At 41.0% G+C, this 26,625-nt stretch overlaps 1 protein-coding gene across 3 annotated transcripts in view; it reads right to left on the bottom strand.

Annotated features, from left to right (window-relative positions):
* Positions 1-16,933: 16,933 nt before the first annotated feature.
* Positions 16,934-26,625, bottom strand: part of LOC149318320 (diacylglycerol kinase beta-like) — a 181,931-nt gene continuing 172,239 nt past the window's right edge. For all 3 annotated transcript variants that reach the window (XM_089509406.1, XM_089509407.1, XM_089509408.1), the window contains 2 exons: positions 26,565-26,625; positions 16,934-24,753 (listed from right to left, as the gene is read on the bottom strand). In XM_089509406.1, coding sequence (XP_089365532.1) covers positions 24,655-24,753; positions 26,565-26,625 — 160 coding nt within the window. In that variant the 3' untranslated portion in view covers positions 16,934-24,654. The remainder of the gene's footprint in view (positions 24,754-26,564) is intronic.

Raw genomic sequence — 26,625 nt, 5'->3', positions numbered from 1 at the left:
AATAATGCTATATATGTATGTATGTGTGTGTATATATATATATTATTTATATGGGTTTGTATTCCCTCCTTCTGGCCATGTGGGTACTACTGGGAGATTCTTAAAGCCTAGGAAATATAATTTAATTTCCATTAGCAAGGCAAAAAGATATTCCCTTTGAGACCTAGTTTGTCTCCGTCCATTGAATTGAGACTGAGTCAGGATGCCCAAAGTCCAAAACACACTGCAGAAATAATCCAGTTTGAGACCACTTTAACTGCCCTGCCTCAGTGCTAGGGAATCCTGGGAACTGCAGTTTATTCTGGCACCAGAGCTTTCTGACATAGAAGGCTAAATATCTCACAAAACTACAATTCCCAGAATTCCCTGGCATTGACCCAGGGCAGTTAAAGCGGTCTCAAACAGGATTATTTCTACAGTGTGTTTTGGACCGATGATGAAGATGATCCCTTTGGACCAAAGATCAGTCCACTAGAGGATTTGCCTCCTGTTTTTGCTTCTGCCGGTCAGAATGGTGACAAAATTATCATCATCATCATCATCCTTATCAAAGAAGGTCACTCCCCCACGTTTCCTTTATTAATTTCTTCCTATAGTAAAACATTTTAAACCCGCCCTTTATCTTTATGGATGTGTACACAATAAACTAAAACGATGAATTAAAATCCTCAGCAAAAGAGGATGGAGACTTTCAACTGTGGGAATTTCTTCAAGGGTGTTTCATTTCTAGAAAAAGGATATCTGGGAATGCAAGCCCTTGATCTGCAAGCTCTCCCACTCCCAAAATGTTGTTTCTCATCCTGTGTCCTTGCTCAGCAGACATTATTCCAGGGTGCAGCTAGATGCCTTATGTGCAGTCAAAAAATAAAAGATTTCATCATCTTATTATTAAATGTAGAGATTATTCCAAGGTGTAGCTGGATAGATTGTGTGCAGTAGGAACATAAAATGTGCAGTAGGATTTTTTTTAATGCAATGGGAAATGCAGGTTTTAGTCAGGCACAAGGTGATTTAAGGTCATTAAGGTCATCAGGTAGTTGTTGCTGTCTATGATTGGGAGCAATTATCTGACTGCTCCATCTGTGACCAAGAAGATCCAAGTTTGGATCATGAACACAAAGTGACTTCCTGTCTGTTATTAATAAAAATGGCTTGATGAGAACTTGGAAATGTGATGGTTTTGGAATTCAGCTCCCAAAATGCATGGCCATATTGGCTGGTAGACTCTGGGACTAAGCTGTGGGTCTGATCCAGCACAGCAGTTTCAAAGCCCTTATGCAAGAGGGCCACTTGGCATCAACTAGTTAGGCCTTTTCAGAAAAGATCCTGACTACTACTGCTTTATGAATTCAAAACATGTCAGAGAACTACAGGGCTACAATTGTTCAAGCATTTTAAAAAATCGCATTATGTATGCAAACCTGAGGTCAGCCCACACTTACTCCATTGCCATGCTTGGGGCATATCACATCCAGAAAGTGCTGCCTACCCACAACCATTTCACGTTCGCAGATTACTATCAGAAGGTGTGGTGCACATAAGGATTGTACACATTTGGGTTGAGCTGCATTTGTGGGGTAGTTGTTGCTCAATTGGCTCATTCAATGCACGGACAGTGGTGTCTCGATTGCAACTTAGCCCACATGTGGCACTTGGTGAAGCAACTGTGTTGTCACTTCTGGATGAGCACAGCAACACACAGATGTGTGTATTCTCACCACACCTGTCAGATTCTGTCAAGCTGACCCTCATTATGCAAGTGTTATCTTGGCAATCTAGACTTCACCTGTGGCAAACTCTTCTTTCATTGGAATGATGGCTGGCACCACTAGTGCAGTGTGGTGGCGTGGGCAACGGTAATCTTCCAGATGTTGTTCAGCTCCCATTAATATGGCCAATGGCAAAGGATGATGGGTTTGGAAGCCTCCATCGCTTCAGCTGTATGCACACAGGGCTCTTCAGAAGTCCACAAAATAATGCAGGGGAACAGGCAGGAGCATGGAAGTATGGTTCCACTCTTTTTTTCAGGCTAGGAGATGTAGATGCAGACATCTGATGAAGGCTCCTGGGTTAATGCCAGCACTTGGTAATGTTTTGTTTTTCATTCTACAAAAATGGTGGCCATATTGACTGGAGGAGTTAGGGAATTCTGTGTTGTGTATGCATGTGTCTTCAAGTCACCTTTTGGGTTATGGTGACCTCATGAATTTCATAGGGGTTTTTTAAGGCAAAGAATACTGTGAGGTGGTTTTACCAGTTTCTTCTTCTGAAATATTGCCTACCTGGTATTTGTTGGCAGTCTCCCACCCAAACACTAACCAGGGCTGATCCTGCTTAGCTTCCAAGATCAATTGAGATCTGGTGCCTTTAGGGTATTTAGACTCCCTTTTGGGAACTTTTACAAATTCTGGTTAACATTTCTAAGTGTGTATATTGTGTGCAGTCAAGAACAACTTGTGGTTGTCACAAAGGACAGGAGTCTGGACTGCATGATCAGTTTATGTAGGCAACTATACACCACAAGCAGTGTAAAGGTATTCATGCACTGCCATTGACATGGTAGAACATAGGAATCCAGTACTGGTACTTATTGAATCTAACCTCTTGGATATAAAGTGCCCTCAAATGCTTGAGCCACCTAGCACAAGCTGAAAAAACTATGGGAACTATGGCCAGGTGTGCATCTGTGCTTTTATGGCACCATCAGCTCAGAGTCTGGAAAATATTCCCTTTTGGGTTATACAGTATATTCCAGAATCCCATAGCTAGCATGCTGACTGGCCATGCTATCTGGGGAATTATAGTCCAAGAAAGTAACTTTTCCAGGCTCTGCTCCAGGCAATGCTCACACCCTATACTTCAATTTGTGGTGCGTGGCAAGATTCCAACTTAGGAATTAGCTAACATGTCAACTGACTCAATAGGGCCACCATGCAAGTACATCAGAGGCGAGGCGTAAAGCCAGAGAAAGGAAATCACTTACCCAGCAACAGTGATTGCAAGAGAATGATCTGCAGTCTAGTTTAAAAACATTGTGGAGTGATTTCCCATTAATAATGTATACAACAAAGCAGGTAATCTAAGAAAGCACATATGGAAGAAGGTCATAACAGACGTGAGACAGGACCATTTTGGTTGCCTACAGAAGAACAAGCAGGGCAGAGACGAAAACTGGAGGGAGGTTAGCATAGAGAGCGGATGGAGGCAGAAGAGATCTGATAAAAATGAAACAGCAGATCTAAGACAGCAGAAAAAGGAAACACACTACATACCTTGGAGGCACCAGATCCCATCTTATCTTGGAAGGAAAGCAGGGTCTCAGCTAGTTAGTAGTAGTAAGGACAATCAACAGGTAATATCAGGTGCTTTAGGCTATATTCACAGAAAGGCAATAGTAAAACACCTCTGAGTATTCCTTGCCTAAAACAATCCTAAAAAATGTATGTGGTCATCATAAGTTAAGGGGTAACTATGAAGGCACATACAGTACTTTACTTTATAAGGCTTGAAGAAACAGCAATTCAGAGGACAGATTGAGACAAAGCCAGAAAGCAAAAGGGATGTGAACCTGGTTTGGCTTTTACCTCCACCAGTGGAATCCATTTCCCCACACATTCCCACTACACAGACTGAATGTTTCATCCCAACTTGATTTTTGTCTGATCTTAACACACTCATATGCTCACCTGATATCAGCATAGCTAACTGTAGCAAAACCTGGGTTTGGTCCAATTTTCTCTCCTGTTTTGGCATTGGCTGATGATTCAGAAAGACCAGCTGGTTACAAGAGGAAGCTAAGCAGCTTGTTGCCAGGTTTTGCTTTCTTACTGAGAAATCTTTCTTTCTTTCTTTCTTTCTTTCTTTCTTTCTTTCAACTTATTTTTGGCTCACCTCTTTCCCTGAGAGTACTTTGATTCTCATTGTGTAAAATGAAGTTCCAGTATTGACTCTGCTTGCCATTATACCAAATCGATGGATGAAGGCTGTTTCACCTTTAGGCAAAGACAGAAAACATTAGCTAAGTAGATCAGAGCTTGGGAAACGTTATTATTCTGGACTAAAGCTACCATAGTTCCTCCACTGCCAGTAGTCATGTTAGCTGGGAGGGTCTGCTTTCTGTAGTACCAAAGGTAATCTTTTGAAGTTCTGACCAGACTAGCATTAAGAGCATCACTTTGTGATGGTACAGGTCTCCAGTTCATACACCAAGCAAGCTCTCGTTGCTGGTATGTGGGAGAAGAGAGCCTTGTCCATTATAGGCTTTTGGAGGAAGGGCTGCAGCTCAATAAGTTCTTGTTTTAGATATAAAAGGCCAAGGTTTACTCCCTCTCATCTCCAGGTAAGGAGATGACAAAGATTCTGGTTTCTTGAACACCTAGAACGCTCCTGTGAATTGGTAGACCAGAGTGGGAATCATGTGGCCTTTTGAACTGCAGTTTTCAGAAATGCAGTTTTCAGGAGTCCTAGCTAGCATAATTGACGGTGAGGAATGCTGGAATATCCAGTCCAACAGCCTCAGGAGAGTTGCAAGATTTCCACTCCTTCATTAGACAAAACAGAGCTAGATGGACTGACTCAGTTTAGGGCAACTTTGATGGCGGCCACTTGCAAATAACTAGAAAATGTGATAAAACAGGGCTCTCATTGGCATAACACTTACCTGCTAGTTTATATGCATAAATGCTAATTTAGAAATACTTACATTAATTTAAACAGAAATACAGTTCACCCTGCTCAGAGCTTGGATATGTTAGTTTATTGGTCCTTAACTCCCAGAATCCTTCCAGCAGCATGGCCTGAGAGATGTCATCCAAAAAAGTAAGTTTTACAGGCTCTTGGCAATGCCCTTTCATTTGTCACCTGAGGCACCAGTATGCCTTAGGTTGGTTCTGCACTCCATGCATTGTATATGAAGGGACAGATGGCCACACATATGCACAATGATCTACAACAGATTCCAAGGCATGTTTTGTGTCTCATATGGCACACCACATCACACTAGCGCATTGACTGTACCAGTGGTTCTGTTAGACCTTTTTTGCCTGGCTTTGCACCCACCAGTTCTGGTATTTGGCCACAAGGAAATAATTATGGCACAACCTCTCTAGTTTGGACCAGTTTGGTGGAGTTTTCAGTGTATAAACCCTTTACAAGGTAAGAGTCCAAAATATGAGGACCCTATGGTATTCCTATGATGCCATAATCCTAAGTAAGACTAGTGTCTTAGCTGGGAAGATGGAAGGAATTGTTTGAAACATCCTTTCCCCTTCATGTTTTACTTCCCTGCTGAAGCTTCACAAACCAAGGCTGTTGAAGGGAAGGAAGAGAAAATTTGACTAAATATAGCTCCTTTAAAAAAAACTAAAATAAATCACAGGCTCTAAATTTAACACAATACCTTTCACATGGAGATTTTTCTTTGGTTTTGGCGACACGTGAGTTTGCCTGCTGCTGCCTTTTATCTTTGTTCCGGGGGGGGGGGGGTTGAGGTGGGGAGAGGCGCTGATTATTTTTAAATTAGAAGCTTTGATTTATACAGGCTACAGTGACTTAAATCAGACTTTAAACATTGAAATAGTCCTTAAAAGGCATCCCAAGGAAAAACGCATGTAGGACATATGCTATGCCCTACCCAAAGTGACTGCTGTATAACTGGATGCCCTTGGCCAAAGCCCTTTCTTTCAGTTGTTCTTGTTGCGTGCCTTCAAGTAGTTTCTGACTTATGCCGACACTAAGGTGGAAGTCCAAATCCTAAGGTGGACCTGTCATGTAGAAATGCCCCAGAGATAATTTTTTGACATTTTGGAGCAAAAAAACTTTTGATCCACGAGGGACACTTGGAGCCTCAAAACTCCCCTGGGTGGCCCACATGGCCCACATGCTGCACTTTATCCACCACTGCTTTACAACATTGGAACTGTTGCCCAATGTCATCCCTTCCATATCTATGTTGAAGAGGAAGATAATGAAGGACATGATGCTTCATGTCCAGGATTTATCTTTGATGGAGCATATTACATTCCAATTGAGCCTGAACCATCCCTGCTTTAAGGAAGTCAATAGAGGCAAAGGCTACTCTGGAGAGTGCTGGGGGCTGCCAGTTTGCTAAACCTAGCAGCCTACGCCTCTGTACAAGTTGCTGTACTTCCTTGAACAGTGAAGGATGGTTCACTTCAAAGCTTGGAGAACATTTACCTTTCGGATTAAAGCTTCCATAGTATCCCAGGCATCTTTGGCAATTGCCAAGCTAGCTGTGGAACTCTGGGAACTATAGTTCACAAAAATTATATTCCCAAACTTCAGGTCATGTCAGCAAGAAGATTGCTAGAAAACTTCCTAAGGCCATTTAATAGATGTGTTTACTGTCCATATTTTAAGGGGAAAATATACTATCCAGCACCTTCTTGAAAGCCAACGTGGTGTAGTAATATGATTGTTGAGTTGCAGCTCTGAAGAACAGGGTTTGAGTCCCTGCTTGGCCATGGAAATCCACTTAGTGACCCTGGGCAAGTCACATGCTGTCAGCCTTGGCGGAAGGCAATGGCAAACCTCCTTTGAACAAATTTTGGCAAGAAAACCCCATGATAAGTTTACCATAAGTAAGAAACAACTTGAAGGCACAGAACAACACAACATCACGAAGTTCTTAATGATTACAGTAAGAAAGCTGAAACAAATAGGCATTAAGGTGTTTTAGAGGCTACATTGTAATTATGGAAGGGCCAAGGCATGACAGTTACTGTTTGGGGAGCTTCTCAGACATGACATTATTTATAACTTTTATATTATAGTGAGACTCAAAGTGGATGAAATCGATACAGCTGTCGTAAAATAGGGAAAAACCTTTCGTTGCACAATTTCCAGAGTTAGCTATGTTAGTCTGTCTCAGCAAAATCAACAAAGAGTCTTATAGCACCTTTAGGACTAATACATTTATGATGGTCATAATTCATCTTGTGTCCAGTGAAACTGACTACAAGCATACATCAATTAATGGAACCTATGACAAAGAAGCTCCTTTTTATCAAGTCTTTTCCATCTGTGGATGGTTTTTGGAAGAAGCTTTCAAGTGGTCTTTAGAAGGAGTGTGTGTGTATATATATACATAGTCACCCCTCTGTTTGCAACTAGGCCAAATGTGCAGGAAGATAGGACTATTGGTTTATCAGCATCTAGTACACTATAGATCCTATAGAAGTATCTTTGGAGGTTTCATTTATGTTCTCCCATTCTCTACCTTCTTCATAGTACTGATATTTTTGCTCTTTCTATCATATCTTCCCATGTCATCTATTTCCTAAACTAAAACAAAAGGCTTCCTCTTACCTCGCATTTATCTCCTCTTCATCATGCCATCTTCCAAATGCTATGTGCCATTCTACAACTAAAAATAGAAACAAAGGCCTGTTACAGACAGGCCAAATAAAGCTGCTTCGAGTCACTTTGGAGGTATGGTATTTCAATGATGCATGAGTCTTAAGAGTCCAAAAGCCACACCAGAGCTGCTCTCCAGTCCTTAGGACTGAAGCGTGGCTTTGGTGCGGCTTTTGGACTCTTCAGACGCATGCATCATTGAAATACCATACCTCCAAAGTGACTCGAAGCAGCTTTATTTTGGCCTGTCTGTAACAGGCCAAAGAATCCTAAAGGCTGAATAACATGGAAAGAATAGGGATAGGTACCCATGCTACAAAATAAGGTTCACATTTCAGCAAACTTTTTATCCAAAATTATCAGTATGCACATGAAAAATGGAACAACCTTGGTTTAATTTATTTATTTATTTATTTATTTAGGTATTTATATCCCGCCCTTCAGCCCTAATGGCTCTCAGGGCGGCTTACATTTATTATTATTTTTAACCAGACAATTCCCTGCCCGCAGGCTTACAATCTAAAAGACACGACACAAAAGGAGAAGGGAATGGTGAGGGGGGAGGGGATCAGGTCCAGCATTCTTCTCTCCCTCTGAGGCCTGGACCAAGGCAGATGGACCGGAGGGAGGGCTCTGCTTCTTCCAGGCAGGCCTGGTGGAGCTCGCCTGCCTCTCTCTCCCAGATGGTGGCTGAAGGGAGGGCTGGTCCTCTTCGAGGAAGGCAGTTGGAGCTGACCTGCCTCTCTCTCCCAGATGGTGGCTGAAGGGAGGGTTGGTCCTCTTCGACTGTATATTTATATATACAGTCGGCCTTCCATTTTCACGGGATCCATTTCAGACCCCACCCCACCCCCCACCCCCGCAAAAATGGAAACTTGCCAATATTCAAGCCCTATAGGTTTGAATGGCGGTGCATGCCCGTGGGCGCGTGGAGGCTCGCACCACAGATGCGCACCACAATATGTCCACAGTCCATTTGCCATTCACGCATAAGCAAGGGCACAAATTCAGATTGTCTGTACTCAAGCCAGATAGGGCTTTCTAGGTCAAGACCAGCACTTTCAATTGTCCATGCCCAGGAGGGCTTGTGATAATGAAAAGAGGCAATCAATAGGGACATAGACTAGGAATTAGTCTATGTCCTTAATGGTTGTCTCTCCTCATTATCACAAGCCCTACTGCCCCAAGAGGTCTATCAGTGCAAATATCTATCTGTTTATTCATCCATGGAAGAATGGGTCCCTTTTGAAAGATCTCTTCCCTTTGTTTGAAGTGATGCCTTTCTTCTCTAACACTTCATTTTCTCTGTGTAGAACTGTCATCCTAAGATTGGAATGCTACTATTTATTCCTGTTGCAGTCCTAAAGGTTTCCAACCTTAGGAGGAACCAACTTCTTCCCTGAGCAAATTACAGCTGCTTATTCCACTGAGTACACATCCCACAACTGCTGTCCACCAGGTCCATTATCATACACAATGACCCACAGTAGAAGAAGACAGATACTCCTTCACTGTCATTGCTCCTTGCTTTCAACCTGCATAACTGTTTTATTACTATTACTTGTTCTCTTTTTTTAATATACAGAATTAAATTATTGGCTAGCAGAAAGCATATAAGAGCCTTTCCTTGTTGCCAGTGGCATCATTAGTGGAGTGTGGGGGATGCAGACATTGCGGACTGCACCAGGTGACAGCCTGAGGGGTGTTTGACACCACTGCTCAATTGCTCTTTAAACACTGGACCCAGAAATGGGCTGTGGCATTCACCTGTGTCCCATTAAAATGCTGAAGATATGGTGTGAGTGAGGTGGTACTCATTGGGAGGAAAAAGGAGAGACCCCAGGTATATTTAAAAAAATTAAAATTTGAAACATTTAATTTTTTTTAATTTTAAAATTAAAAAAAAAACCTTTAAAAACACCACATTTTACCAAATTTACACATTAAGTACATGAAACTATGTATATGTATATGTATATACAATTAGGCTGTGCATATGATCCTAATCGGAGTAGGCGGGATATAAATAAAAGTTTGTTATTATTACTGTAATTTAAAGGCATACTTTTAATTTTGCTTGTTGTTCATGTCAACTATTACCATAACATTCAGTGATATATGGGAATTCTGATTTATGAGTAACATCAGTACAAAGCATTACTAAAGATTCTGTATAGTGTGGTATGGGCGGAGGTCAAGGGGTGTGTGTGACACCATGAGTTACTGCACCAAGTGACACCAAATCCTAGTGATGCCACTGTTAGCTGCTAAATGTGCATGAATGCTTAGCTTCTTTTGCCTGACATTTTGCCATGGGAGCTGAGATGCTATGCTTTACTACTTGAACTGTATGAGGTGGCCTCCTTTGCCAGTCTACCCAGAAAAAGTGATACTGGGTTGAACGGGAGAGATGCTGCCAGTTAGAACAAGCAATACTCAGCTAGATGGACAAATTGCTTTAACCAATATAAATCAGATTCCTACATTCCAGTGAGGTGTGGTTGAGTTCAGTGGCTGCTGATGGCTTTCCTGTCAGTGGGGAGGGGGATCCAATACAAGGTTCGGCCTGAAATTTAAAGGAACTACCTAAGGTTCGCAAAGGAATCTTGTAGTACCTTTGAAACTAACGGAAAGAGAGAGGTTTAGTAGCATGAGCTTTCATAGACTTGAGCCTACAATTTTCAGGATTCCTCAGCCAGCATGGGCCAATAGCTGATTGAGGGATTCCAAGCATTGTCATAAAGGGGGGGGGGGGGGCATTTCTTTCATTCTATTACTAGAGCAGTAAAATAAATTTCTGGCCCTTTTGTAATGTAAACCGATAGGAAGATAACACAGATTGAATTCATCATTGGCCCCTTGTGACTGTAAGCACAGGCAACTTCATGGACAAGAAAGCACTTCTTCTATTGGGGGTTGCATTTTCTTACACGTAAATTGCTAAGCTGTTAAAGTGGAATAGCAGTGCTATTCCAGTGTAAGAATGTAGTGCAGTAATCTAGTTGGTACACATTAATTCTGGATTCTTTCTGGTGCCAGGATAAAGTGTGCTTTTTAATAGATCAAAACGTTTGGGATCTAATGATTTGCCTAAATCTTTGTGGATATTAAAACTGTTTCATTGTTTAATGATTCAGATGTTAAATTATTTAACATGTTTTTAGACTATTTAAATTGTTGTAAATTGATTTAAAACAATTGATATTGATTTTGCTTGTATGCCACCCTGACATCCTGTGATATAGGACAGGATAAAAATACTTTAATGAACAGATAAATCGAATAAGTATATAAAGGAATCTCAGAAACAGACATTGCTTTGTTGTCATTTTATTTGATGTAAAACCACATCAGTTAGAACTGACAATATAAACATGGGCTACATTACAAATTCACACAATTCCATGCAGGGAACAACAACAAGATTCATGGGAAAGGAGGAAGAGCAGTCCATGCTCAATAAAATATACAGTACATGTGATGGTGACAGAACAGAATTACTTTGGCTGCTTGTATTTGCACAATACACTATGAAGGAAGTGTGTATTCATTACAGCCTGAATGGAGAGATGCTCTTTTTTTCCTGCTTGCATGTCTGGTTCTCTCTCTGGCTTCATTGAGAGTCCCTTAAGACTTGGTTAGTGAGATGCTAGTGAAGTGCAGTTTAGTCTGCTTACTTCTGCAACAAAGGCAAGTGTTGTCCATAACAGTGTTGCCATCTGGAGTCTGGTTTGTGTTTTGTGTATTTGTATGCTGAATGTATATTGAAGGAGTGTTAGTTTGTTTCTCCATAGGATTTCTGAGTATGCACTGAACTGGGGTAGAAAAACCCCATTCATGAGAGTATGAAAATGTCCGGAGTGAAGGCTGATATGCATTTGAGGGAAAGGGCCACAGTTCAGTGGTGGAGCACATGCTTTACATGCATAAAGTCCCTGGCATCTCTAGGTAGGGCTGCAAAAGACTCTTGCCTGAAATCTAGAACTGACAGCCAGCATAGATAATATTGGCACAGGAACTAAAGTTCTCACTTGATATAAAGCAGTTACCTTTGTTTCTAGTCCACCTGGTTTAAACATCAAGAATATGATTTCTAAATATAAGCATTGCAGATGATGGGTGCTCAGCACTGGGACAGTTTCCTGGGAACTGAGCATTCCTAAGAGTGACACTACTAGCATCTCTTTGTAACACTGGAGGAACTGCCTGGTTACGTTATACATGTTGCACTAATTCACACATGCATGCATATCATTTAGTTTCTCATCACTGGATTACCCAACACTTGATGACTCAGCTGAATGAGCAAAATATCTCCATTGGAAAATATTGGGACTGAAGCGATATTGGATGATGCAGACGTTTTTTCTGTACCGACTGATCTGCAATGGCCCATGTTTCACTCATACATGCAAAGATCAGTTGAATTTATAGTTAGTGAAGGATGAATGTGGATGTGTGAGCTGGCCCTCAACCTGCAATAGCATAAGCATATGCAAAATAATAATAATCTACATAGGTTCAGAATAGAAATATTTGATTGACTAGCAATTCCCTAGATACCAAGGAGGTATCTGGAACTGTTTCATGGAGAAGCAGGGTGTTAACTGTTGCTAAGAGGTCCCCTGTTGAAGTTTTAAAAGAAAAGGAAGGAATAACTGTATTGACAAGAGGCTAAGCGTCCCATACATTACATGAACGAGATATAGGCTACTGCCACCCTGCAGAATTAATAAAGTTTGACACTGCTTTAACTCTCATGGCATTGGAATCCTGGGATTTGAAATTTGTTGTGGCACCAGAGCTCTCTAACAGAGAAGGCTAAATATCTCACAGAACTACAAATCCCACAATTCCATAGCATTGAGCTATGGCAGTTAAAGTGGTGTCAGACTGCAGTGTAGATGCAGCCATATTGTGGCAAATTATTTTCTTACAATACTTTATTTTAGGTGACTATCTGACAGCTAAAATTCCACAGTAAGGTGAAACAATATTCCAGCATGTACATCAAAACACTATCTGAAAGGCAAGCAGATGAGAGACTGTGGCAATGAGGTGAGATATAAAGAAGGAGAAGAGAAAGCAAAAGAATGACCAATAAGAAGAGAAACAAAATGAAAGACAGAAAAGAGCAGGTACTGTATGCTATAACCAGTTACTTTGTTTGAACTCCAACTCCCAGGACCCTCAGCTGTCCCAGGCTGGGGCTTTCCCTGTAATGTACAGTATTTCAAAAATATTTTCAAGCTTTGGCTACAAGATATTCACAGCCCTGGGGAATTATTACCATGTTCCTTCTTAAAATGTTTTGTGTTCTATGAAAGGTCCCATCTGCAGTCTTTTAAATCCATTGACCTCAATTCTGCCCTGATATAAATAGGCCTGTGCTTATTCACATTGGTAGAGAGAACATGGCCAACCTTGTATAAAGGCCAAAGTCCATAAACTGCTCGGTGAAATTGGACATGTTGGTATTCTCACTGAAAAAGCCACTGTGTCTCCCCTCTCTGAATGGCCCCAGAGGAGCTCCCCACGAACCAGGCAGCAGCTGTATGCGGAAGGCATTTGTAACATTCGCAAATAAATGCTGCTTTGTCTGGCTGGCTGCCTGTAGATTCTGCTTGGGCTGGAGATCAAGCTGGGTTAATGAGTCATCACCTGGAATAAAATTCCCCACAGCTGGAATTCAGATCAGTTTGCTTACTTGACAATGAAAAAGCCAAAGTAGACCTTTGTGCCTTCTCCCTGAAATCGTTCAGCCTTACAGGGACCCCCTTATGCTTTAGTAACTGTGACAGGCAGAAATTTAGCCGGTACAGACTCTTACAGTATATAGTCATGGTGCTGTAAACTGCTTTATCTACTTAATTTCTGCACCCCAAGTGTCTTAAAGGCATGGAGGCGCTCTCTGAAAGAAAAATATGGCAATTTAGTAATAAGCAAAGATGTAACAAGAGTAGTACTGGTGCTCCAAGTGTTCTTGGTTTTGACAGTGGCTGTCAAGTAGAAAATGGAAAGAAATAACATGAAACATGAAGCAAGACTAAATTCCATACTGACTCCTCTTCATATCAACATGAACTCATGATTGATGACTCTTTATACATCAAATTAGTTTTAGCATGACCAAAGAGATAGAGAAAGGAAGGTGAAGATTAGCTGATGACTGTTGGATGTGTCTGCTTTGAGATAAGTAAGAAAGGGAGAGATCAAATGTAGCTTTATGAGGCAGGGGGTTTCCAGATTTAGGTAGGTTTGACAACCAGAGTAACAGCTGGAGAACATCCATATAGCTTTATGTCACCCATTGTGAGGAGAAAAGACAGTGGTGGTTTCTCCCATCTGCTCCCTCCCAGCAATCCCTATGGGTCATACTGTCCCCACCTTGTTCACAGCAAGGAATGTCTTGGTCTGTCAGGTTAGCTTTCTCTCATATTGCATTAAAAAATATCTCAAGTTTTGTTTCTGTCAAATTTATAAAGAAATATGAGGCTTTTAAACAGTTCTTATCAAAACAAAACTGAAAAAAAAAATCTCAACCATTGTTTCTAGCCAAATTTAATAGATGCAGCTATTCTTAGTATAGAAAGCGCTAAGTTGCTGTACCTGCTTGCTGTACCCACTTGAATACAACTGGTAGGAATGAAGAACTTGTTTGGAGGCTGGAGAAAAAGACAGGTGACAATCCTAATCCAGCAGCATCTCAAACATGGTTGAATAGCAATAGAAGTACATTTCTATACTGCCTATCAGTGCACTTAAGTACTCCCTAAGCGGTTTACAATGTGTAAGCTAATTGCCCCCTACAAAGCTGGGTACTCATTTTAGCAACCTTGGAGGGATGCCAGGCTGAGTCGAGTTTGTGAGTGAGTGGTTGCAGTACAGGAATTTAACAGGTTCTTTTTAGCTCTCTCCCATGTTTGGATTTTTAAAATCTCAAATTCTTGCTATCAGATTTATCAATAACTTTGTAGCTTGTAGAAAGATTTTTATAAAAACGGGCCACATTAAAATTTTACCCATTCCCAGTCAGAACACTACCAGTTAGGCCACACAAAGCAGCCTGAGCCCTGTCACACTACACAATTATAGCACTATGGATCCAGTTTAACTACCATGGCTGCATCCTATGGAATCCTGGCATTTGTAGTTTGGTCTGAGACCAAGCGCAGTGTAGTGGTTTGCACACTGGACTATGACTCTGAAGTAGAGATGTGAAGGCCTGTAGGAAAAAAAAAGGAAAAAACCCATTTTGTCCATGTTTTTCCAGAAGTATGCTAAAATAAAATATTCCATAATTGATTTTATTTATTTTTTCAATTTTTCATGTTTCCTCCCCTGTTTTTTTCTGGGTTTTTTTTCAGGACAAAATTGAAAAAAAAAAACATGAAAAAATTGAAAAAAAAAGGGAAGAAAATCAATTATGAAATATTTTATCATGCTTCAAGAAAAACATGGAGAACCCCCCCCCCCCCATTTTTTCCCACAGGCCTTCACATCTCTACTCTGGAGACCGGGTTTGAATCCCCACTCAGCCATGGAAACCAACTGGGTGACCTTGGGCAAGTCACATGCTCTCATTCTCAGGGGAAGGCAATGGTAACCAGCCTCTGAACAAATCTTGTCAAGTAAACTGTGATAAGGGTTGCCATAGGTCAGAGAATTTACATACATTTGATGTAGAGGACATTGTACTGTAGTCAAAGATTTCCCATACCGTGGATCAATTCTTGATCAGAATGTAGTCAAGAAATCAGAAGGAGACTAGGATTTGGAAGGGCAGCTATGAAAGAACTAGACAAGATCCTGAAGTGCAAAGCCAAACACTAAACACTAAAACCAAACACTAAACTTAGGATTGTTTATGCAGTTGTGTTTCCCATCACTATCTATGGGTGTGAAAACTGGATAATTAAGAAAGCTGACAGAAAGAAAATAGACTAATTTGAGATGAGGTGCTGGAGAAGAGTTCTGCTGATACTGTGGACTGCTAAAATGAGAAACAACTGGGTTCTAGAAGAAATCAAGCCTGAACTCTCCCTAGAAGCCAAGGTGACTAAACTGAGGCTGTCGTACTTCAGCCACATCATGCAAGAAGGCATGACTCACTAGAAAATGCAATAATGCTTAGAAAGGTGGAAGGCAGTAGGAAGAGAGGAAGACCACATAGATGGATAGACTTAATCAAGGAGGACATTGCCTTGAGTCTGCAAGACCTGAGCAGAGTTGTTGAGAATAGGGTGTCTTAGAGGTGTCTCATGCACATGCCATTCACTTCCATAATCTGGGAACAGCCACCAAGAAGGCCCTCATATATTTTTTCACCAGATGGGCCTGTGACAATGATGGGATTTAGAGAAAGCTTTCCCCTTAGGATTTTAAGACTCAGGATCCTGTAATTGAATCTGAATGAACATATTTAGGACTAAATTATCACTTGCAATCCTGTGTACATTTTCTTGGGAGTCAATCCTACTGATTTCATCGAGCTTACTTCTAAGCAAATGCCACATCAACAGTCACAACAAAGCTCTTGTGTGCTACTCTCTACGAATTTCTGCAAAGCCATTTCTTTCACCAACATAGTTCTGTCCAATGAGAGCTGATGTCTAACCTGGTTAGTATATTGTATATCAGAGATGGGGAATGTGTGACCCTCCATATGCTGTTTAGCTGCCCATCAGCCCTAGTCAGGATACTCAGTGGTGGGTGATGAGTTGAAGTCTGACACAGACAGAGCTACCTGTTCCCATTTTTGTTGTATGTTATTGATTTGGGTATTAACTCATGTGAATGTTAGTATTATTGATCTAGCACTAAATGACTTTGATAGTTTTTGGCTGCTTTGATGACAATAAATGGGTTTATTATTGAGCAATGAATATGTTAGGTGCTAACCTAAAAAAATACATTAGCTGTTTTTGATGATGAGAATTCTCTCATTCTCATTTGTCTCATTGGCCTTCAAAGACCAATACCTTTCAATCAGGTTGAAACGGCAGGGTAACAAATTTGTAGCAAGTCAGGCTTTGGATACAGACAGATGTAGAAAGAATGGAAAGTTTTAAAATTAGATTTAACTTGATTGAAAGCAATCTGGGGAAGTCCACACTGCAGGAGTCCACACTGTTCCTTCTGATGTAGGATCAGGGATGTTTTTGCCTGCTTTATAAGTCTTGCCTCCTCTGTGATCTACTGATATATTTATATATATAACAAATATGATAAAGATATCAAACATCTTTGGATCTGCCTCATCCAAAAGAAATCCTGGGGAAAGTACAAATAATTTTATGTGAAGTCCCACCCTATGCCTGTTTACTTAAAAGGAAGACCCATTTAGTTCCAACTAAGGGTGCCTAGGATTAGAATCTTAGAAAGCTCCATCTTGTGTGACAAGGTGCTGCTCTATCAACTGGGCCCAGAAGGAGAAAAAGCAAGTTGTCATCTGAAGACTTTCATGCATATAGAAGACTATTATAGGACCTAAACAGACAAGCCAAAATAAAACTGCTTTGGGTCATTTTGGAGGTATGATATTTAAATGATGCATGCGTCCTAAGAGGCTGGAAGCTGCGCTCTGGTCCTTAGGACTGGAGCATGGCTTTGGCACACATTCTGGCCTCTTAGGACACATGCATCATTTAAACAGCATACTTCCAAAATGACTTGAAGCAGCTTTATTTTGGCCTGTATGTTCGGGCCTGTAGTGCACAAATCATCTGTTTTTGATCTCTGGACTTGGATGACATAAAGCATCTGGTGGGCAAAGTCCAGCTCTCCCAGGTCTGCTCCAACCTCCCCCAAAACAGTGAGATAGATAGATAGATAGATAAATAGATAGATAGATAATCTAAATAGACATGACAGAAGCCCCAGAATTGCCCCTAATGGAAATTTTGTGCCTCCCCAACTTTTTTCAGGTCAAAATAGCATTTTTAGAAACTCAGTAATAGTTAAATGGCAAATTACCGGAGTCTTTTGTGAGCATCATTTGCCATATTGGAAACAACAACAATAACAAGAATATGGTGTGGTATAGGGTGTGAGGGGATGCTCCTCCAAGATCTTGGGGAGAATAAAAATGACCACCCAGCCCTCAGAAGCTGCCCATTGCTCTCATAAAAGAAAACAATGAAACATGTCTGCTTAACTGCAAAGAGGGTTTCCCTGATCACTGGAAAATCACTTAAACCATAACTCGAAGAGCGATGGGCCAGAATTCCTCAGACATACCAGAACACTGCTTCTAGAGGGCATTTTCCATCGTCGCCCCCAGACTGTGGAATGGCCTGCCAAATGAGATCTGTCTACTTACATCCTTAGACAGCCTTAAAAAGGCTGTTAAGATGGATCTCTTCCTGTAGGCCTTCCCAGAATAGAGAACCCGGCCTTAGAAAAACGTCTGGGAAAGATACTGCTGCTCCCACTGGTTGCTTGTTGGTATGATGTTGTTGACCTTCTGGTCAGTTTTTAACTTGTATGTTTGTTTGTTTGCTGTTGTTTTTTGTTCTGTTTTTTAAATATTGCATTGAATTTAATACTTTTTTAAGGAGGGGAGGGTACCAGGGATTTTATATGTTTTGTATTTTTAACTTTGTTAGCCGCCCCGATTGTTCTCAGAGGGGCGGGATACAAATAAATTTTATTATTATTATTATTATTATTAGTTATCTAAGGCTCTGAAGTTTTTTCTTTTAGAGGTCAACACCTAGTGTGGCATTATGATCAAAATGAATGTGGTCAAATATTTTGAATCTTGCAAACTTGCAAAGAGCTTCATTCTAGTTTAGATTTTCAAATTTCAAATGTTCACTTCTGAAAATTTTACCAAAAAGCATATCTTGTCCAGGTGTTTGTTACAACTTGGAAAGGCTCGGCTGAATAGAAATGTCTTGCTTATATCCTGGCCTTCTTGCATGATGGAACTTAACTACTTCATGGGGTAGAATCTTCTAGATGCTTTAGACATTGGCTCTAAGAAGTTCCAGCCAGGTTGGCCAGTGATAAAGGGTTATGGGAGCTGTAAAACATCCGGAAAACAAAGTTTAGCTTCCTCAAAGTCTCTGCCTCTGCTTTCACACCAAGCCTTGGCCAAAAGTCACATGCAAGGTGTCCTTTTCCTTCTTGATCATCAAGCATCTCTATGATCCTCTATGACACTTCAGAAATGCAGCAAAGCCTCAATCAGCTGACAGCCCAGAACTCTTTGGTTATTTGTGTCAATCAGTTGTTTAAGGATGAGCAACTAAGTAGGATCAATGCCAATAAATACAAAGCTTCCAAAACCTGCAAGTTAGAATTAGGCAGTTCTACCACTTTTCACCCTTTGGTTAACAGATGTTCCACTTTGGGTATAATCATTTTCAGTCGGACTTTCAATCAGTCCCAATTTTGCTGATCTATTGGCCTGCGTAACATGGGGAAATTTTTCCTTGAGGTAAAAGCTACATCTGCTGAAATTCCCTCTTTTACTTGTACAATTATTAAATGTGCAGGAGCCATTTTTTTTTCATTTGACCATCCCAGGGAAGATTCTAATACTTGTTCTTACCTAATCTCTACCAACCTTTGTCACTGAGTGATTTAAAAATATGATTCCAACTCAGCTGCTCTCCTTTATTAGAACCTGCTCTAATTTCATTTCTAATCCTCTCAGCGCCTCGGGTTGCCCTGGCTCATTCTTGGGTTTTTTGTTTCTTGACCTTTTCTTTGCAAACCTCCCTCATCAAAATGATTAAAATTATTTGGTGGGAACATATCTTTAAACAATGTGTACTACAATCATTTTCTTGTATTTTAAAAAAAATATATTGTGATGTATGCTTTTCCAGATTTTTTTTTCATATTCAGATGACAGTAACCACTGTAAGAAGGTGGATTATGGGCTATGTTTAATGGCATTTGAGTGAGTGCTTAGGTTTGCATTGTATTGTTCTTTCCATAGCCCTCTCTCTCCTGCAGATTTCCTTGGGAACGTCTCCCATCCCAACCCACTATAGCAGACTTTTTTTTTTGCTGGGATGAGGGGTAGCTAGAAATGCCTATAGCAAAGGGAGGAAACTATTCTGTAAGCAGTGTACTACAATCTTTTGCTGATGAGTAGACATTGGTGATTAGACATAGCGAGCTCGGGTCCAGGCTATTTGATGGATCATATCTTCCCATAAGAGCTTGCCTGAACTTGAAGATCTGCATGGGAGGCACTTCTTTCTGGTCTCATCCACACTGCAGAAATAAAGCAGTTTGACATCACTTTAATTGCCATGACTCAATGTTGTGGAATTCTGGGATTTGAAGTTTTGTGAGATATTTAACCTTCTCTGTCAGAGAGCTCTGGTGCTTCACCAAACTACAAATCTCAGGATTTCATAGCATTGAGTCATGGAAATTAAAGTGGTACAGTGTGGCAGCTGCCCAGATCTTAACTACCTTTACAAGCAAAGTTGCTGGGAATGTGAGAGAAGGCATAGTTTATGGTTGCTCCCACACTTTGGAACTCTCTCCTTAGTGAAGCTATGCTGGATCCTGTTTTGTTTTTTGTGACAAGTTATATCTTTTTCCCCAGCAATCCTTTGGGAATTAATTTTTAACAAGAGAAGGACTTTTTATGGTGCTGTACTGTATTTAATCTCTGTTTTAAAGTAATTTTAATGGTTTTAATGCTCTTAATTAATATTGTTTTAATCTTAATTTTATATGTGTCTAACTATATGAGTTTTAAGGACTGGATGGCCCTTGCAGTCTCTTCCAACTCTATGATTCTATGAAATAAAGGAATGGATGGATGAACAGGTAGAACCCCTAGTAATAATTAAACTGATTCAATTTAACCAGGAACACTATCATGATCTTTAGTTCTTCAGAAATCCAGTTTGCTAAACATGAAGCAAACCAGCTAAGGCACATCTAAAACTTCCTGTTTATAGTTTACAATAAGGTTTAATTGTCATGGCTTCCCACAATCCAGTGATGAAAATTATAAATTGATAAAGGTACTGAAAAATTATGTAACTAGTCCCCTATATAGAATGATGATTACACCAGCATATGTCTATGATATAGATTGCAAAGGAAATGAATCATGATCCATTGTCTTCCCTTCCAAAATTTCACAGGTGAAAAATTGGGCACATGAGGCCAAGCAACATCAAAGTGTGGTCAAAATGGCCAAAGAATGCACAAGCTTGGAGAGGCTGCAGCAGTTTGCTTTTGCCTGAGTGGGCTGGGAAGGGCAGGATTCTGCCTCCGCCCCCCCCCCCCCTTCTCTCCTGGCACTAAGTTAATCAAGTGCAAACTACTTTTGCACTTTGAATTCAGTTTTTGGCAACTGAAGTAAACTGAAGACAAAGGGGGAAAATTGGAGCAGGGGAGAGAAACTGGTACATTTTAAAAGAGCTGAAGGAGTAAAACAACCAAGAATTAATCAAGACTGTCCCTGCCAAACTGGGACAGTTGGTGGGTATGTTATGTTTCCATTTGTTATAAAAAACCATAAGAAACTATTCTAGGGTTTTGAAATATCTAGTACCTAAACACTACCTCTTTTTTGCTTTCTCATAGAATTGATAAATGGCTAAGATCCGGTTGGAGCTGTTTTAGAACTCCCAAAGGGGACCAGAGGTCCTAGTGATCTATCCCCACCTGGCCTGGCAACCCAAAGTCTGAGGCTTCTGAGGAAATTCTTCTTCTTTGTTATTTATCGTACATGCAAACAACCAAACCAAAACCGAAAAGCTAATCAATATATTTGAAAACAGTATATTTGAGAAAAAGAATACAAGCTGTACCTGAATCAAGGATCTTTTGTTCATTTGGGTTAAGAACCAAAACTGAAAATAAGCAAAATACAGGTGAGTGATGGAAGATCCATAGAAGCAAAGATTATTGGACAGGTGAACATGGCAGTAAGGGAGCTTTGGAAAAGAGAGCAGGGCAGTTGAGAAGCTGGCACATGAATGAAGCTAATAGCAAATGGGCTATCTTTTGGTACATGCAGTAAAAAGCAGCACATGGCAATATGGTTTGCTCAGAGTGGCCCTCAAGATGCTTTTGGGCTACAATTTGCATGAGCTCTAGCCAGAAGAGCAAATTGCAAGAGGCCATGGGAGTTGCATTCCAACAACGTCTTGAGAGTCATACATTCACCATCCCTGGTACAAACAGTTTCTCTGTGAACACTGCTGTGGAAGAGCCCCACAGCATAAAACAGTGAGAGGGTTCAGACACTCTTGAGGCCAACAGTTTCCTTTCTGGAGAAATCCCCAAATATCCAAACGTACAAGCTCAACTGCATCACCATTACAGTTTGTTCTATAATGCATCTTTTGCAGAACCGTCAGTGTTCTGTCACATAAATACCAACCTTTGAATAGGTCCCAGCTGAAACACTTCAGCAATGCGGAGTTTATGATTGCAATATAGGCTATCTATGAAAGATATAGTTATGTTGTCATGGATGCCAAGGTCTCCACCAGATTTCCTGGCTTATTCAGATGTTAGATGGTTTTCTTTCTAGCTGAAGTCAAATGACATCATTTAGAAAGAATTACATTAACTGAGAACATTTCTCTATCCTCTTATTTAAGCAGTTAAATAAATAGGCTTTGTAGATGGGTTTGTGCCATTAGTTTTCCCCAAGCTTTTAAAGAATAAGCCAGAAACTTTTCCCTCTTTGTCATGGATATAGAGAAAAGAGCCTATTGCACAGTTTTGGTGTCACCCAATAAGAAGAGTAAGTGAATATTTCCTTATTTCTCTGTGGATAAAGGTGAGCAGGACATACTTGTTGACCCTGAGCAGCAAAGAAGAAAGAACCAAGCTTCAAAACAAGCACCTTACATGATGAATGTCCTCTTATGGCTCAAATTCATTTCCTTTGATGTCATCAATAACCTCATTCATAAGTCTATTTGCCAACTGTTGCTGTATTCTGAAGAACAGTCCCATTCAAACTGTTTACTGATTCTAACTCCCAGTGTCTCTTGAACAAAAATCCGTGATGACAGCAAGACAGATGCTGTGGATCTAAACCCAACAAGGTTTGGGATAGCAGCTCTTGCTGTACTGTGTTTTTGGCCAAAATATGACCAATACCCCATGCAGTTAAATAAGTGCTAGAGAATGGAAAAATCCCAGGTGAGCCAGGTATTTATTTCCTAACTGAAAGAAACCATTTTAACCTACTGCATTTGTGAGCTGTATGCATGGCAACCCTGTATATGAATACCCCCAGAAATCAATTCTATTGAGATCAAAACAACTAGTCCTCAGGTAAGAATGTACAGCACTACAGCCTTGAATTGCAGGTTCAGAGTGCTAATCTCTAATAAATCCATCTGTTGGCAATACACTGCACATATTTCCAATCTTCCGAACAATCACACAATGTAGTGACCGCCAACCAGATGTACAAAAAAAGAAAGAATTGATAATTTAAAACAAAGAACAAATCCAAAACTAAGATATTTTGGTGATACACATTACTGAAGATGGTGTATATTGCTACAACAACTCATGCTTTGGGTACTTTGTTTTAATTTACCTATTTAAGTTTTTTGTTGCTCAATTGCTGGTCTTTAAATGACTGTGTGATTATTCTGCTGCTTTAGTTTGACCTCTTGAGTTTAATTAAATTTCATAATGAGCGCAAGTTGGTACTCAATGGTATTCAAATGCCTGCCATAGAATTTGCATTTGGTTTTGAATTAAACCTTTGCTGCATATTGTAACACATCAACATTTGACCTGCATCATTTACCAGTGGATTAAACCAGTCCCATGATGAGAGACAGAGAGATTGGAGGAGGAGCTCACGCTTAATTGAAGCTGCCAGGGGAAAAAAAGTTTCAGGTATATTAAATGTGTTCATACTAAAGAAAAAGGAGGGAAATCCCCACCAAAGTGGAAAGAGAGTACAAAAATATTAACAGATCTATACTGTACCACTGCTTCTCTGGCTATCTGATGTGGGAAACCATCAGATTTTGCCAATATTTTTCCAAATCATATTTGTTGTTGTTGTGTGTCTTCAAATCATTTCTGACTTATGGCCACCCAAAGGTGAAGGGGTTTTCTTGCTATAATGTGTGTGTGTGTGTGTTGTCCTTGCCTTCCTCTGAGGCTGAGGTGGGTTTCCATGGCCTACAATGGTATATTTCTTTCCTGGACACTCACCAGTACTATACCAAAGATCATATATTTTTAAAGTATTCCCAGATTTGTTGAGGCTGCCATCATGCTTAACTATGGTTGGTTAACATACCCTGAGTTTGCTTTCTACTTCCAAAAAAAAAAAAAAAAAAAAAAAAAAAAGGGGGGGGGGGAGGCTTAAGCCTTTTTTACTGTAGACCTCACTCTTTGTTTTTCTTTTGGCAATAATAGCTTTCTGCATTCATGAACTTCCGAAATGGAATGCCTAACCACCTTTGCTTTTCTGTTCTGTATTAAAAGCTAGCAAAGGATATCGTTCTTGTAAAAACTGGGCTCCGTAGTCACTGGGGTCTGGGATGTGTGTGTACATGGGGGGAGGATTTGTTTCCTCTTTCCCTTTTCTCTTCCCCCTCTGTGTTTTCTAGACTAAGAAAAATAAATAACATTCTAATAACGTGTCAGGTTTGGCAACCATGAAAAGCAGTCCAGTGAGATGCCAAATGTCTTCTGACATACTTTTGAAAATAAAGAATAATAATAAATAAATAAGCAAAGCTCGACTTCTTGCCAGGTTTGATGTTTTGACAGGAACTTCCGGGGTTCTACGGAGTCTGGATAAAATTGAAAAAGCTCCCACATCCCACCTGCAGGGCTACGTCAGACATGCTGTTTCCATGCCTGTTTGTTTGTTTTCTGACAGGGCTGGGTGTAATTCATGGTTGCCCAGAACAGCTCTCCTCAAAAGAGTCCTGGCTTTCACTACAGGCCAACCAGAGCAATTGAGAGAGTTTCCCCTCCTTGGATGGTGTGGCACTGTGGAAGGAGCAAAATCCTTGCAAACCATCAATGTTAGTGTTATCCCTGCCAGTGATATTTAGGGAATGTGGCTATGTGTGCATGTATATACAAACCCACACCGCTATTTCAGTTCAGCTGCCGAAGGCCAACCCTGTTATTTTCCACTAAGAGTTCACAACACTGCCTCCACCAGACTGATGTTTCCAAAGCAGTTTTGGAAGCCAGGAAATCTGAAGGGACAAAGATTTTCTTTTCCATACGGTTTCCCTGCTGGGCTGGAATGGAGAAATTGCTGCATCTGAAGATTGTTCTTTGCCTGGTTGCAGATTAGTCTCGAGTTCGGTTTCTCCTCCTCAGGAAGAAGAAGCTGCTCTTTTGGGGAGGCCCTAGCAACATTGGCACTTGGCTTTTGTGGGTAATTTTAATCTGAAAAGAAAAGAATGGAAAGAAATAGTCAATGAAACTTAGGGTTGGTGATAGGGGCTGCATCCACAAGGCAGAAATAATCCAGTTTGACACCACTTTGACTTCCATGGCTCACTGTAGTTTTGTGAGACATTTAGCTTTCTCTGTCAGAGTGTCCTAGTGCAACAACGAACTACAGTTCTTAGAATTTCATTTTGCATTACCTATCCCTGTTAGAGTCCAAGCCCCTGGTCAACACAGGCTCAGTAATACAGGATGCAGCTACAGCATCCCACACATGTAGACTATTCTAGTGCAGTTTGCTCCATCCATTTCCGATGGAACCAATTCCCAATGTGGTAATTTTCCACAAAGTATGCAGAAAAATGTTGCTAGATACATCTAAGGAGATTCTGGTTGCTGTGCTTTGATGGTACCCTTTAGGCTATGGGACACTCTCTTCCTTCCACTAGGGAGGGAGAGAATTTCTTTTTCAGCACTCTGATGCAGTCAAGGAAAGCCCCAGTGGTCATTCCAACCTATACAACCTGCTGCTTCAGGGAAAGAAAGGACAGGTCTGTCTAGTTCTCTCTGTAGGCTGCTTCAAAGAATATCCCTACAAACTCAACATGCCACAGGGATAGTCTGGTGTTTAAGCCCTATGGGTGGTTGTGGAGACAGCAGAGGATTGGAACAACAGCTCTTTCCAGGAAGCCCCATCTAGTATTTCTTGTCTGACCGGAGTGGTCACTAGGTTAGGACCTGAAAGTAATTCAGAGGGTGAGAGCTGGTATCTAACATTGCAAAGAAACAGAAAGTAAATCCCTGGGTGTCCTCAAGCAGTGTTGTGGGGTAATCACCCCCTCAAATTATCACTGGGGTTCAGTTACAGTTTGCAGTCAACACTATACAGTCAGAGGACTGCTTCATCAGCTCCTGTAGCTATATAGGCAGTACTTCATGTCCGGTTCTCTCATGAAAAACATGTCTACTGTATCTAATCCCTTCCTCCTTTGATCTTCAGTTGGTGGACAATGGTGTAGATACACTGAAGATACAATAACTAACAGCCTCCAATAATCTATATAATGCCATTGTGCTGTACAACAGCCCTAGATCTCTCTTGCTTTAAGAGTTCTTTGATTCCCCACCCCCCAGGTTAGGAATACAAATGGGGCTGTCTTTGCCATGAAAGAATTTGAAGACATGACACCAAAGAGATAACAGCAGTGTATCTCTGGCGCGTTACAGACCGCCCAAAACGGGTGGTCTGCCGGCGCCGTCATTTGCTGCGCCGAGGAGCCCCAGCGGCCAAACCGCGTGGCTCCTTGGCACTGCAAAAAAGAAGCCCCCAAATGGCGCTTCTTCTTTCGGCATGCTAATGACGCCGCAAGGCGCCAATGGCGCACTCGTGACGTCATTAGTGCTGTGCGACGAGCAGACGCTATGCATCCGTGATGTCAAGATGGCAGCACCCGTGTAGAATGGGCACCGCCATTTTGTATGTCCCCAGGACGTACTAGGGTTAGGGGCATCCGGAATGGACGCCCTTTCCTAACCCTAGTACGTCCTGGGGACGTACTTTACGCCCGTCTGTAATGGGCCTCTCTTTCCTAAAAAGTTAGTTGATTGTCTGCTGTTTGGCTGCTTGAATTCCATGTGGAATAGACACATTCACTGATATGTTAAAAAGGTAACCCTTTCCCTAGGGCCTAGGCTACATTATGAAGGTTTGAATCCCAGGCTGTTAAGGGTGGACCCCCCAGCACTGATATATGAACTTCAGGCACATTCCATTTCCCCAAATGCATCTGTAAGGTTTGCTTACTTACTGTGCAAGGTGGCTGCATCCAGGGCTCTCCATCCACCTGCATGGGCAACAACTTGGATGTT

The sequence above is a fragment of the Sceloporus occidentalis genome, unplaced genomic scaffold (assembly GCF_023333645.1).
Source record: "Sceloporus occidentalis isolate IW3139 unplaced genomic scaffold, rSceOcc1.0.p SCAF_2, whole genome shotgun sequence".
In the NCBI taxonomy this organism is placed as follows: domain Eukaryota; kingdom Metazoa; phylum Chordata; class Lepidosauria; order Squamata; family Phrynosomatidae; genus Sceloporus; species Sceloporus occidentalis.
This window is presented reverse-complemented; position numbering and strand designations above follow the sequence as displayed.